Source organism: Dunckerocampus dactyliophorus, chromosome 10 (assembly GCF_027744805.1).
Source record: "Dunckerocampus dactyliophorus isolate RoL2022-P2 chromosome 10, RoL_Ddac_1.1, whole genome shotgun sequence".
Taxonomy (NCBI): domain Eukaryota; kingdom Metazoa; phylum Chordata; class Actinopteri; order Syngnathiformes; family Syngnathidae; genus Dunckerocampus; species Dunckerocampus dactyliophorus.
Window position 1 is genome coordinate 31,553,021 of NC_072828.1, and position 12,908 is coordinate 31,565,928.

General features: G+C 44.5%; 2 protein-coding genes across 6 annotated transcripts in view; both read left to right on the forward strand.

Annotated features, from left to right (window-relative positions):
- The window catches only part of LOC129188509 (claudin-1-like), a 15,808-nt gene extending 10,854 nt beyond the window's left edge, over positions 1 to 4,954 (forward strand). For 2 of the 4 annotated variants that reach the window (XM_054789153.1, XM_054789154.1), the window contains one exon: positions 19 to 4,951. In XM_054789153.1, coding sequence (XP_054645128.1) covers positions 19 to 220 — 202 coding nt within the window. In that variant the 3' untranslated portion in view covers positions 221 to 4,951. Of the gene's footprint in view, positions 1 to 18 lie in introns of all 4 variants that reach the window. The other 2 variants (XM_054789151.1, XM_054789152.1) reach the window with 2 other exon arrangements.
- A 433-nt stretch (positions 4,955 to 5,387) lies between these two features.
- The window catches only part of p3h2 (prolyl 3-hydroxylase 2), a 59,645-nt gene continuing 52,124 nt past the window's right edge, over positions 5,388 to 12,908 (forward strand). The window contains exon 1 of one of the 2 annotated variants that reach the window (XM_054788756.1): positions 5,388 to 6,255. In XM_054788756.1, the coding sequence (XP_054644731.1) occupies positions 5,848 to 6,255 (408 nt within the window). In that variant the 5' untranslated portion in view covers positions 5,388 to 5,847. The remainder of the gene's footprint in view (positions 6,256 to 12,908) is intronic. The other variant, XM_054788757.1, reaches the window with a different exon arrangement.

A 12,908-nucleotide genomic window follows, 5' to 3' on the forward strand; every position in this document is an offset into this window, starting at 1 on the left:
GTGTGTTTTTGTGTGCAGCTTTGAGTTTGGGAGGGCGGTGTTTGTCAGCTGGGCCGCCGGCCTCCTCACCACAGCCGGCGGAGCGTTCCTGACCTGCGGGAGGTGTTCCAGGTCTTCGGCGTCCAGCTCCATCAGCTCCAACCACCTCATGCCACCGAGCCGCGCAGCGACGACGTCCAGTCAAAAGGTGCAGGATCACAATCAATGCCAGGACTACTGATGAGTTGTTATCCACGAGCCTTCCTATGAGATATACCACACTGCACGTCAGAGTTATACTAGGAACCCTTTCAACACTTCCTTTTGTATTGTTGCACACTATCAACCAGTTTGTGTACAGACTTTGAAGAAGAAAAATAAAATCATTTGATTGTCTCTGATGGCTTCCTGCTAGTTCCGTCAACGTGGCTAGTTCCGGGCTTTGTGAGCAGAGGCCTTCAGAAACGCAATCGGATCAGACCGAGTCAGAGAGGAAGTGCGCCAAATGACAACAGCGCTTGTTTTGCTCTCAGCGCTCTCATGCAACGGACTGATTGTGCGGATATGCTTGATCCTTTGAGGTCTTGCTATCTTTATATCGATGTTGTCGCTTTGCAGTGAAAAGTGCATCTCTTCGATGGTGAATCATATAAAACCCCACATGTGCGTGAAAAGAAACAGCAGAAAAACCAGTGAGCGTTGCTTACCTTTTAAGTGTTTTTCGTGCTGTTGTATTGATTAGTTTTACTATTTATATCCTGATTCAACAATGCATTCATTCCTCTATTCCATCTATTATTGATTAGAAATTGATGAGAGATTTGATTTTTACGGATGGAGAAAAAAAACTGATGGGTTTAAAAATTACTTTAAAAAGACAAATTTTTGTTAGAGTCCGCAAAACTTTGTAAACTACAGTCAAACCTGTCTTAGCGGCCACCTTTATAGAACGGCCACCTGCCTATAGCAGCCACTGAAAAATCCCCCGCAGCAAATGTACATGTTATAGACCCTGTGTATAGCAGTCACCTGTCCAACGCGGCCAGCGGCCACCCATTTTGTCTCCCTTGGTCAATATCTGACCGCATATAGCGGCCAAATTACCAACTCAAGTAGAAGCTTCATGCACGAAAAAGTTTCGTTTTTCAATCAATGAAGCCGTCGTGTGTAGACTTTAATTACTGAGTCCTAGCTCAGTCACAATCATTCACAAGATCCACACAAACTGTCAGTTGTTCACATAAAAAAGCCGTCTTCTTTTGAGCTTGCACCAAAACATTACCGCAAATTAGGCTGGGAACAGGACGTGCTCCCAGAGACGCTACAATACAATATAATACTGCCTGCATGCTAAAACCATGCTAGCATATGTTTTTAAAAAGCAGCGGGAGCAAAACTGAGTTGGGTTGTACTTAATTGAAGTATTTTAGAATGTACTCACGTTATTTTTCATCAATCCTCATCCACAAATCCATCAAAGTCCTCATCTTCTGTATTCGACACAAACAAAGCCGTCTTCTTTTCCGTTCGCTACTAGTCTGTTAACTTGTCAGTGTTATTCAGCTCCGAAGCAAAGAAGGAAACTTCTCCTGTTGCTTCTGCCAACTTTATTTATTGAACGCGGCCACCAGACAGCACACAGAACACACACACGTCTCGTCTCATCTCTCCTTCCTGCTTGCCCACAAGGCAAAGGTTAAACAAGCCCCACTACATAGCTGTCCAGCCAATGCCTGTAAGAAATGACACCGTTTATTTCCTGGTGTGCACTGGTCAATACTGTAATGCCGCTTGTTGTGGGGAAGGAGAGACTCACGTCGCCGATGCACTTTAATGGCTTTGTTAACAGCGGAGAACACTGCAGGACTTTACATCCACGCCAACATAAACACACTTCCCAACTCTCTCGAAACTCACAGCTAGCACTGAGCCTAGCTCTGCTGCTCGGGACGCCCACCGTCACTTCCCGATGAACTAAAGCTGTAATGACACTCTGTCGTATAAAAAGTAAAATATTAAAAACAAACATAAGACATTACTAGCACAGCTTTGTTCTGTGGGTCGTGGATATATTCTATCAGTTATTATTAAGCCTCTAGCTTCCTTTTAGTAAGTAAAAACCTTGGCTATGATTGCACTACATTGTCATGTAGACCTACAAAGTACACTTGGAAGAACAAGAGGTGAATAAATGTATTGCAACTGATGTGAAACTGATGAGGGGTAGGATTAAATAAGCTTTGCTTCTTCCTACTCCTTTTTGGACATGCAAAATTGTGAATTGTACTATGTGATGTGCTACTGTTTGACTCATATGCATGTTCAGGATGAATTAAAACCATGAACCATGATAATAACAAGCTTAGTAGTGCTGTACAACTTTTATCCGCAGTCCGCAGTGCCCTCTACTGGTCAACATTATTATTAATTTTTTTCCCTTTTTTTCTTTTTTTTCCTCTACTGGTCAACATTCAAACTGGACGCCAACCTGTCTATAGAGGCACACCTGTCTATAGCGGCCACTTTTGCAGACTCCCTCTAGTGGCCGCTATAGACAAGTTTAACTGTATGTGAAGCTACTTCCGCCATCCATCACAAACAGGAAGTGACGCTCTTAATAACGATACCATTTCTCAGATTCAGTGGCCATTATCTGTCAAACCGTGCAGTGCACATAAGCGAAAGAATCCCGCGTATGGCTAATCAGTGCATTTCCTCACCAGGACCGGTATTCAAACACATGTTTCCGGCAACACTAGCTAGGACCGGATATTAGCATTTTATTTTCAAAATACGAGCCGAATAACCATCACGGCATTGAAAACTTGTTCCTATGGTTACAGTATCACTTTACGCCTCTACAATTGTGCAGTACGGGATGCGCAAAGAAGATGGACATTAAATTATGCATTTCCACCCCATTTTAGCTATGAGTCAAGCTATGACCAGAGGTGTGTCCTGTAACTTCGCATAGTTTTGCTGCTCTCGCAAAAATTTGTCTTTTTTTTTACCTTTATCAGTTTTGTTCTCCATGGACCTCTGTATCTTTTCAAACCAAGAAGCTAAAAAAGACTTTCATTGAGGGCTGGTTGACATTAAAGCACGCCACCGCAATCCCAGATAGCGTACATATGTGCCCCCTAGTGGCAATGAGCAGGTTACTGTTTTGAGCCTCTGACCCTTCGACGCCACCGTACTTCAGCTCAAGCTGGGAATGTGGAAGTGAAGCAAAATGAGCCAAAATCGGCGTGCGACAACCACTGATCTGTATTATATATGTGGATAGCTCATTGGCGATGACTTGTGAAGCCACACGGCCGCCATATTGCTACTCGCAAGAAACACTTCTGGGCAAGCTTTTGCATTCGTGGTGAACTTATTTTATTAATTCGGATTGGACACAAATTTCGACTTAAGATACCTGCATGTGCAGCTATTAACTGCACAAATCGCCAGTTCAAAGGCTGTGGACGAACATTTCACGTGTAAGTACGATTGAAATGTAGATTTATGGTTGATCATTTAAGGGTTTTGCACTGTCGATCTCTCAGATATTTTCGATCGTGTAAAATTCCTCTGATTAAATGTATGTCCAGAATTGATACGTTTATATAGCTCTATAATAGCTAAGGGGAAATTTACGTACTTTTTTGTCTATCATGATATATGTATTTCTTTAAGGGACGAAGGTTGCGTTACTTGAAGGAATGGGAGAATCTCAGTGCTTCCGTGATGCTTACCAGGCATTGTATACAGTGCAGTTAGCAAGCCAGTTTGCATACAATTGATCCGGCATGACCCTTCATTTGGATAAACAACAAAAAAAAATTTGCTGCTGAATTGACTGCGTAAAAGGATTCATTCATATGATATGTTCTGGAAAATAATATTACTGAACACGCATACCGGTATGTTTGAGATTGCAAACAACGTATTGTCTTACCCAAAGCATTTGGTTTTGTTTCAGTGTTGTTGTTTTCTGTGTGTGTGTGTTTATGGTTATTACACATTATAGTTATCACATATTATTCCTGTGGTTTTTGTTCAAATATATTTCTATATCAGAAAAGAGGTTATTTCTATTTCATAACACAAACAAAAAAATAAAAATCATCAAAATGTGAAAAGATTTTAAAACTTGTCTCTTCGATGATTCATATTTTGTACAGATGAGAGCATAGTGAATTGTATGAAAGTAAGAATAAAAAGTAAAGGATCATGACCATGGATTTTAGTGGAAAAAAGGGATGGGATATGCAGTTCAAATGAAAATCTCTTTCTAGAGGAGTAAAACTATCATTGCTATAGGGGAGTGCTGAGCCAGGGGGCACAGTAGAATTTTGTCCCAAAGGCAATGAGAATTGGAAGGGGAAAAAGTACATTTAAGTTGATACCTGAAATGTCTAGATGCCCAGTGGGGTGACTGGAGACGTATCATTGCTTATTCAACTGCTTGACTGAAAACAGGATCTGGTTGATCTTTGCCACGTCGTGTTTTGCCACGTCGTGTCTTTGGGACAGTCACATTTTCAATGAAGGTAAAAGTACGGTAACCTTAAATGTTCGTGTATCCTTTTCATTCCTCCTGTATATGTATTTACACTTGTAGGCATGTAAAACTACAATTATAAAACTCTAAAAACGTGTTTTGTGTTTTTGAGAGTATACCGCTGGTGAAATCAAAGACCGGCGAAGTAACGTCCATTTCCGGTTGCCATTTTGTTTAGCTACTTAATGGCATGCTAACAAGGAAGGATGTTTTGTGATTACAAAAAAATTTAAGAACACATTTGAAATCACACAGTGTAATAACAACACGACAAGATGCACGCCATATTGTACACGAACCTGAGAATGCAAGCTAACCGGTGAATTGTGTCCGTGAACCAAAAAACATGCTAACAGGGGTGGACGCTAACCAAGGCTGCACTAGGTATGTACAACTGATTTCTTTGCTTTTTATTGTAATGCATTTGGAAATATTAAAAACAAATCTGTCAGGTAGTTATTATGTTTTGTGTTTTTTGGAGAACTTGGAGGAAAAAATGAATTTATTCTATTTTGGAATAAAACACTCAAGTCACAACAAAATGTGGAAAAAGTGGAGCGCTGTCATTACCTGCATTAGCTACCAACTACCACTAGAGGGAGACAGAGCACTTTGGAAGAACCACGTAGCATGCAAAGACTTAGACTTTCTTAAATGAATGTTAAAATCTCGTCACGTGAGTTGGGTGTCCCGTGGCACCCCTAATGTAAACATTCTATTGTATTCATTGTGTTCAGTAAATAACATTCATTCATTTCAACAAAGTTTGCATAACTTTATTTCACACTCCGCTCAAAGATCGTAAATGTGCGCCTAGCCCCGCCCACCTCTCGTGCTTCCCATCATGGCGGACTTTGTGCTCCATGGCGTGGTACTGTGGTACTACACTCCGTTCCATTCAGTTACGGTGGACAAGGAGTGCCGTCCATTTAGCGTCCTTGGCATCAGACAAGCTAAGCTACTTTGACGTCATTGCGTGTAAAAGTGTGTTGACAAGTGAAACAAAGTTGTGGTAGTCACTGTGTGCGCGTGAATATGAATAATCATTTCAACAGTTCCTCAATCAAGATCCGTCTAGTCTAGTAAAAGTTCGAGGTGAGATAGTCTGAAGGACCCCCAGTGGAGGGAAAGTGAGCTGGAAGGGGAGGAGTCACCGGAGCCAAACGGGGGCCCAGAACAAAATGTGTCCCCCCGACTGGGGGGGCTTTTAGTCCCTAGCAGCATGCTACGAGAGACCTGCGGATCTTTTTGCTCAATGGAAGAGAAGCCAAGGTTGACCGTGTTGTCTTGCTGACTGACAGCCCCCCGTCTCACCCGGCATGGACGCCAACTTCTGTGTCGTCTTGTCCGCCGTCCTGCTTGCTGTCGTCCCGCCGTCTTCATCCTTCCCGGAGCCTTCGGACCTGCTGTACGACGACGCCGTGCGGGCGTTCTACCGCGGCGACTACGGCGACACGGTGCGCCTCATGGAAGCGGCGCTCAGCAGCCACGCCGAAGTTCGCCGCTCCAAAGTCCGCTGCCGGCTGAGGTGTCAGGACCAGCATCAGTTCCTGGACAGCTTCACCGAGCTGGGCTTCTTCGACGTGGTGCTGCGGAGAGCGGCGTGCGTGGACGCCTGCGTGGAGAAGACCGTGGGCGTGCAGTCTGTGCATAAAGTCAGTGAGGATGTGCTGCAGGACTTCCACAGGAGGATCCCCTACAACTATCTCCAGATGGCTTATCTCAAGGTAGGGAGGGCACGGGCGGGGGGAGCTGTAAAGCAGTGCTTGAATGGCCACGATTGTTAGGGTTGGTTAGTTTGTGTCCCTGCTGCTTCCTCAGATGCTGCCCAGCAACGTCATGCAGGCTGATGGTTGTATCAGGAAAACCTGCACAATGCTAATGCTAATGCTAATGCTAGTGGTCTCACTACAAGTTCCAATGAAGACGTGACGTAGTACAATAGCATGATTACGTCCAATACAAGAAGGGCATTTTGAAACAGCACTGCATCATTAGGGGGGGTGTTGCTGACTTAGCATCACATGCACGTGCCAAATCCGTGCTGGTGCCCAAACCAGTTCTTTAAAAAAAAAAAAAAAAAAGCTAAATATGTACATTTTGTCCAAAAACACTTGTTTTATTCTTATCAACATTTTTCACCAAAATTGTGCCTCAGTTGTCATTCAATCTTCATGTTGGATGGAACAAAGAAATAGCGACTTTATTTGTTTTCGGTGATTCCGCATGTTTTAAGGCTGTGAACGCCCTCCCCATACACTTGGTACACTTTCCTCAGACACGCATCAACATGTTCCCACATTTCTCTCTTGTTTCTTCTCATCTTGTTTAATGATCAACACCGGAAATGACGAAGCCACTCACACATATTTCACTCCTGTGGCCGTGCCTTTTCGTCCTGGCGCCGTTCCGCTGTGCTGTAGCGTTTTCGTATCCTTGTTAAAACATATCGCTGCAGACAAAGCAAGATTCATTTGCAAGCTAGCAAGCTAGCGATGACACAGGAGACACGGCGGGGCGGCACCAAGGAGATTGATAGACACTAGCCTACAGCCAATCAGGACGCAGAAAACTAGGGGTGGTGCAGACAGCTGAGCGAGGGGCGAGAGAGATACTCAACTTCCCACAATGCAGTTCTTCTTAAAGGGCCAGGCTCGCCCTGTAACGGCGTTCATACGCTATAATAAAAAAAAGCACTATAAATTGCGTGAAAGGTGAACTGCGATAGAGTGAGGGAACGCTCTCTCATTTCTAATGTTTTTTACAATTTTCCAACCTTTTAAACTTTCCCCTAGTAAATTTTCTTCTTCTAATTCTGACTTTAATATTTCCATTTTATTCCTGTCCCATTAGAAGTTTTTCTGCAACTTTATTGTGTTTGTTTCCCAACTAAGGTGGTGCTATTTTTCCTCATATTACCAGTTTATAACTTTTTTCTCGTTGAATGCAACTTTATTCCCATTAGAAGTTTAGCCAACCTCATTTTCCAAATTCCTAAAATGACACAATTATTTGGTTTTGTTTGTTTCTCACAATACAACCACTTCTTTTTTTAATAGCATATTTTTCTTGAATATTTGAACCCTATGCTACTAAAATAACTCCTAATATTAAGAGTTTATTTATGTAAAATGACATTTTCTCATTAGATTCCAACTTTGTTCATGTAATATTTAGACTTTATTCTTGTAACATTTTTGCTGCTGTTGTTTTTTTTTGTTGTTTTTCTTGTTAAATTATATGTTTAGAATGTCCCGGGGGCCAGTAAAAAAAACAGCCGCAGGCTGTAAATGGCCCCCTCTCTGTACTTTGGACACCCCTGGTTTAAAGAAATGTGACCCGCTTGTTTGGTTTTGTTTTGTTTGGTCTGCTGCGTTTCTTCCCTCTCGTTTGTGTAACTCATCCCAGACGGAAACATGGGTGTGCCAAACGCGCGTGTTTGTGCGTGCGTGTGCGCGCGCAGGTGTTTTTCTTCCACGATTGCCGTGTCTTTACTTGAAGTCAGCAGTTGAGGTTATTTGTTGTGCATTCTTCACATTTCCTGAGCACTGATCTTCCCATGAGATCCATCTTTCTTGGGCTGGGATGTTGCTGATGAGCCCGCGTGGGAGGAACCCACCACTCAGATAAAACTCGGGCGCAAGCAGCTCAGCCCAATGCAAGGCCGGCTTTGAACGGGAGTTGAGAACATCCCATGAAGAATGGTGGCTAACAAATCAGGAAGTAGCTAAGTGAGGGCTAACAGTGAGTCGCCAGCCACGTCTTGATGTTTAACCGCATTTCAGACACAATAAAACACAACACGTGCTGGATTGTAGACACAAACTGTTCTGAACTCCTATTTCCACACCAAGCAGAGTAGCATTGGAGCCCCCTCGCTGGTGTCAAGCAGCTGGGACTGAATCACCAGCACCTCTGCTGGTTGCGTCGAGTAACGCCAGCCTTTTGCCTCAGGAGAGCTGGCATGTCGTTCACTGCTGGCGTTTGTCAAAATAAATAACATTCCTCCAGTATTTAAGGTTCCGCCTTCGCACACCGTGCGCCCGTGCAATAATGGCGCTCTTTGGGCTGGAAGAGGCCACCACAGGCATCGGCTGTTCCGCTGCCTCAGTGTGGCGTGCTGTACGTTGCCCCCCCCCCCCTTTCATTCGGTGCTGGCAAATATTTTATTTTCCTGTTGTGGGGTGTTTGCTTTGCTTAAAGAAGGAACGCAGCACGCTACCTGTGGGTCGGCTCCAGGGGGTCATAGAATGATCAAAGGGCCCGAACGCTGCAGCCCCTCCTCTTATCTCCTACATCCATCCAACTGTCTTAGCCGGACGTTAACCTTTTCTCACATTTCTCTCCATCAGGACGTAGAAAACAATGGGCCCACAACGCACTTCTTCTTAAAGGGCCAGGCTCGCCCTGGAACAGCATAAAAAAAAAGAACAAAATCTGTGAAAGGTGAACGCGATGGAGCGAGGGAACACGAAATGAGACACCCATCATAATGTCACCTCCCCCTCCAAACCCTACCGCTAGCTTGGCTTTGATGTTCTCCCTCAATTTCAGATCAACATTTGCAACAAAGGTGACTTCTGTACTCATTGGATGCGATTTAGCGCCACAACGTTCCCCCTCTCGCGTCCATACGCCTGACGTACTTCCAGTATCAAACACGTCTGTGATCCGTGAGCACATGGAATCGCTGTCACAGGCTAGAAGCTGTGCAGCGGAACCTCAGTTAGCGTACGCCCCGGTTGGCGTGTTTTCCGGTTAAGTTTCGCCTCGGTGTGCGTACATTTTGCACTTGTGGTGTTAACACGCTGCCTGAATCCACCTGTTCTCACACAAAACATCCTTGTTAGCAGCCTATTAGCTTGCTAACACGTGGAAGTCTGTGATGCCAACTCTGTAGTTGTTTGCTAGCTAACGCAGTTACGCCACAAGTTTGGCCTGCAAGAGAAACATCATTTAGTTGAAGAAACAGCAACACAGGACGTTGGACCGTAAATGTTCCTTTATCCCTTTCATTTGTCGTTTATACGAAAGTACAGTGGTACCTCGGTTAACATCCGCCTCGGTTTGCATGCTTTTCAGTTAACATCCAAAATTTTTGCTAAAATTTCAGCGTCCAAAATGCAGTCCAGTCTGTGTACACCGCCATCTTGGATCATGCGCCCAAGACGAAATCTTGCGATACTTCTCATCTCGCGACGTCTGTAGCCGTTGTTTTCTGAAGCGTGTCGTCAGAGTCAACTCTCTTCCCGCCTAAAGCAGACGCATGTGCATGTGCATGGCAATATGAGGAGGCTGGACAAATGATCCTCTTCATTTTCAGTTATTGTGGATTTATTTATTATCGCAAGACACAGTTTTTCTGAACAAGACATCTTGAGATCCCGTGACCCCCCCTCATAAAGACGTAAACATGGAAAAGCTGTGGGCTGCCTATGAGTAGCACACGTATGCTGTACACGCACCGTACCGTCACCACGTAGGGTGAACGCAATTGGATTCTGCTGAGAAAACAGCCTATTTTTGGTGGAAAAAAAAAAAGACAAATAAAAGTTTGTGTGGCTGAGGACGCGTAATGGCACGTGGGGGTGTTTAGCGTCTGGTTATTTTATCAGCCGGTTGTGCTTGTTTGTGTAGCAGGATGACACCAAACACGCGGACGGAACATCCCATCATGCTTCCATTCCTTGCATCTGCAGTTTGTGTTGGACAGCAGTGATGTTGGCAGCTTCCTGCCAGATCAAATGTCTCCTTTTCATTGTTTGAAGCTGCAAGCTTTTTTTCAGCGAGTTGAAGCGTTGATCTGGCGTATCTCACCCCTCCTCATGGAGCCTGATGGCTTTTCTCTCATCATGCGATTCATCCACTGCTTAACTTCCATCCATCCATTTTCTACGCCGCTTCTCATTTGGGTCGGGGGGGGCATGCTGGAGCCTATCCCAGCTGACTTCGGGCGAGAGGCGGGGTACACCCAATGGCAGGGCACATATAGACAAACAGTCGCATTCATACATATGGCGATATGAAGCTAACATGCATGTTTTTGGAATGCGGAGTACCTGAAGTAGTACCGGAGTACTTCACACAGAAATGCCCAAGGGAGAATCCAACCCAGATCTTCCAGACTGTGTGGCCAACATGCTAACCACTGGACCACCGCTTGGCCCCGCTGCTGAACTGAAGTGAAGTGAACACAACACGGCAGGGCGCTGGGGGACGAGTGTGTGCCGTCCTTGCAGAAAGTGTCCTCTTTTGCTGTTTTTGCCACAGGTTTACTTCCAAGATGCCCCCCCACGTCAACGTGGACCCTTGCATGAAATCTTGTGCAAATGTTTGAGTGGACCGGGGGTGTCCAAAGTGCGCTTTGTTTGTTGGCCTGCAGTACATTCCAAAAAAATGTGACAAAACAAAAAAAAAAAAAAATGCAAAAAAGGGAAAATCACGTGTCATTTCACAAGAATAAAATCCAAATATGAAGTGGAAAAAGGTGTGATTTTTCTGAGAGGAAAATATGAGGATAAATAACGTTTTAGTAGCACAAAGTTGAAATTGCAAAGAGACTTTTTTTTAAAGTTGTCATTTTCTGAAAAACAAACAAAACAACAAATAAAGTTGTCATTTTTGGAAAACTGGGTTGCGGAAAAAGTTGTCACGTTACAAGAAGAAAGCTGAAGAGGGAATAAAGTCCTCATTACTGTACAACAAGAACATGTACCACACAAACGTTGGAGAGGTTGGAACATTTTAACAAATTCAATTCCAGAAAATGTTACGAGCAGTCAGGTGGAGATCCCAATATGCAGAGCCAGACACAATCCAGGTCAAAAAATACTATCTTTAAATTTAGTTGAGCAGGAACCAAGTAACAAAGGAATAGCATATTGTTCAGAGTCCAAACTGAGGTAGAACAGTGCAACCAAGGTAGTAAAAGAAAAAGGCAAAAACTCACTGATGAGCAGACAGCATCACAGGAGGCAAGGAGCAGTGGAACAGACTTAGAAATAACACAGCAATCTTAAGGCCAGGAGGCCAGGAGGCCAGGAGCACAGGAGCACAGGAGCACAGGAGCACAGGAGCACAGGAGCACAGGAGCACAGGAGCACAGGAGCACAGGAGCACAGGAGCAAACAAACCAGTAGTACAATACCACGTCCTCCTCCTGCAGCCATGTGGCTTAAGAGCCCTTGATGACCAAGTGGCTACAGGTGTGCCTCGTGGCGCCGCCCACTCAGGGAGTGAAGGGATCTACAAAGAAGCACACAGGTCAAAAGGTGACAACACCAAAATGAAACAGAAACCTAACAAAATGTCCTCATTTTCCAAGAAAGATGTTGTAACGTGAAGACGAATGATGTCCTTTTGCTAGCATACAGTTGGAGTCCTCATGTTGGGACAAACAAACAAAACAAGTAAAAGTGTTGTACATTTGGGAAAATTAGGTTGTGGAAAAAGTTGTAATGTGGCAATGAAGTGAAAATATTCTGGAAATAAAGTTGAAATATTTGGAAAGTTTAACAAAACAACAGCAAAAATAGTCAAAGTATCATTTTAGTAGCATCACGTTGCAATATTCTGTAATAGGCTGAAATGTGATGACAAATGAGGTTGCATAAAAGGTTGAGTGGGGGGGGCAGCGTGTGCTTTGCATTGTTCCAAAGCAAACAAACAAGGTTGTTTGTCGCTGAGTAGGATTGATGCGTTTGGTGCCTCCATGGGGTCGTGGAGGGGTTAACCTGGTTGCTAAGTGACCGTGAGGCTGGAAGAGAACATTTTGCCCAGCAGACGGCCAGACGGTGTTGGCACTCGCCAAAGGCCAAAGGGTCTCCTGCGTGACTGGACTTGTAGGAACACCCATCTTGTTCATTGTCGTGGATTGTCAGTCGTCCCGGTCACGAGGTTGAATCTTCTCCAAGAAGTCCAATGTCGTTTTCATTAGGTTCCGTGGGAGGAAGAGGACACCTCATGTCTTTTCAATGCATTGAAGTCCAAACTGCAAAGCAGACTCCAATGATTGGGAGTGCAGAGCACACCCCCAGTATATAAACATCTACATGTGGGCGTGTCACGTACACGCACACATGGGCCTCATCCGAGCATCGCACCGCTTTTAGCTAAGAATCAGTCCCGCCAAAGACTCCAAGGAGTCGGAGCGGGGAGAAGATGAGTGGGGTGACTTGAACGATGTGTTGGTGGCTTCACCGACAGAGAAAGCACTCCCACATGTCTTCTATCTCCTCAACATAGCAGACCACCCTCCACCGCTTCCTTTGCACGCAACCAGAACCTGATCCAAAGCATGCCGCTTTGGTCGTTTACATGACAAATTGTGGGGTGTTTTTGTGCCTAAAAACACACCGCATTGGTTTTACAGAAGAGAAAT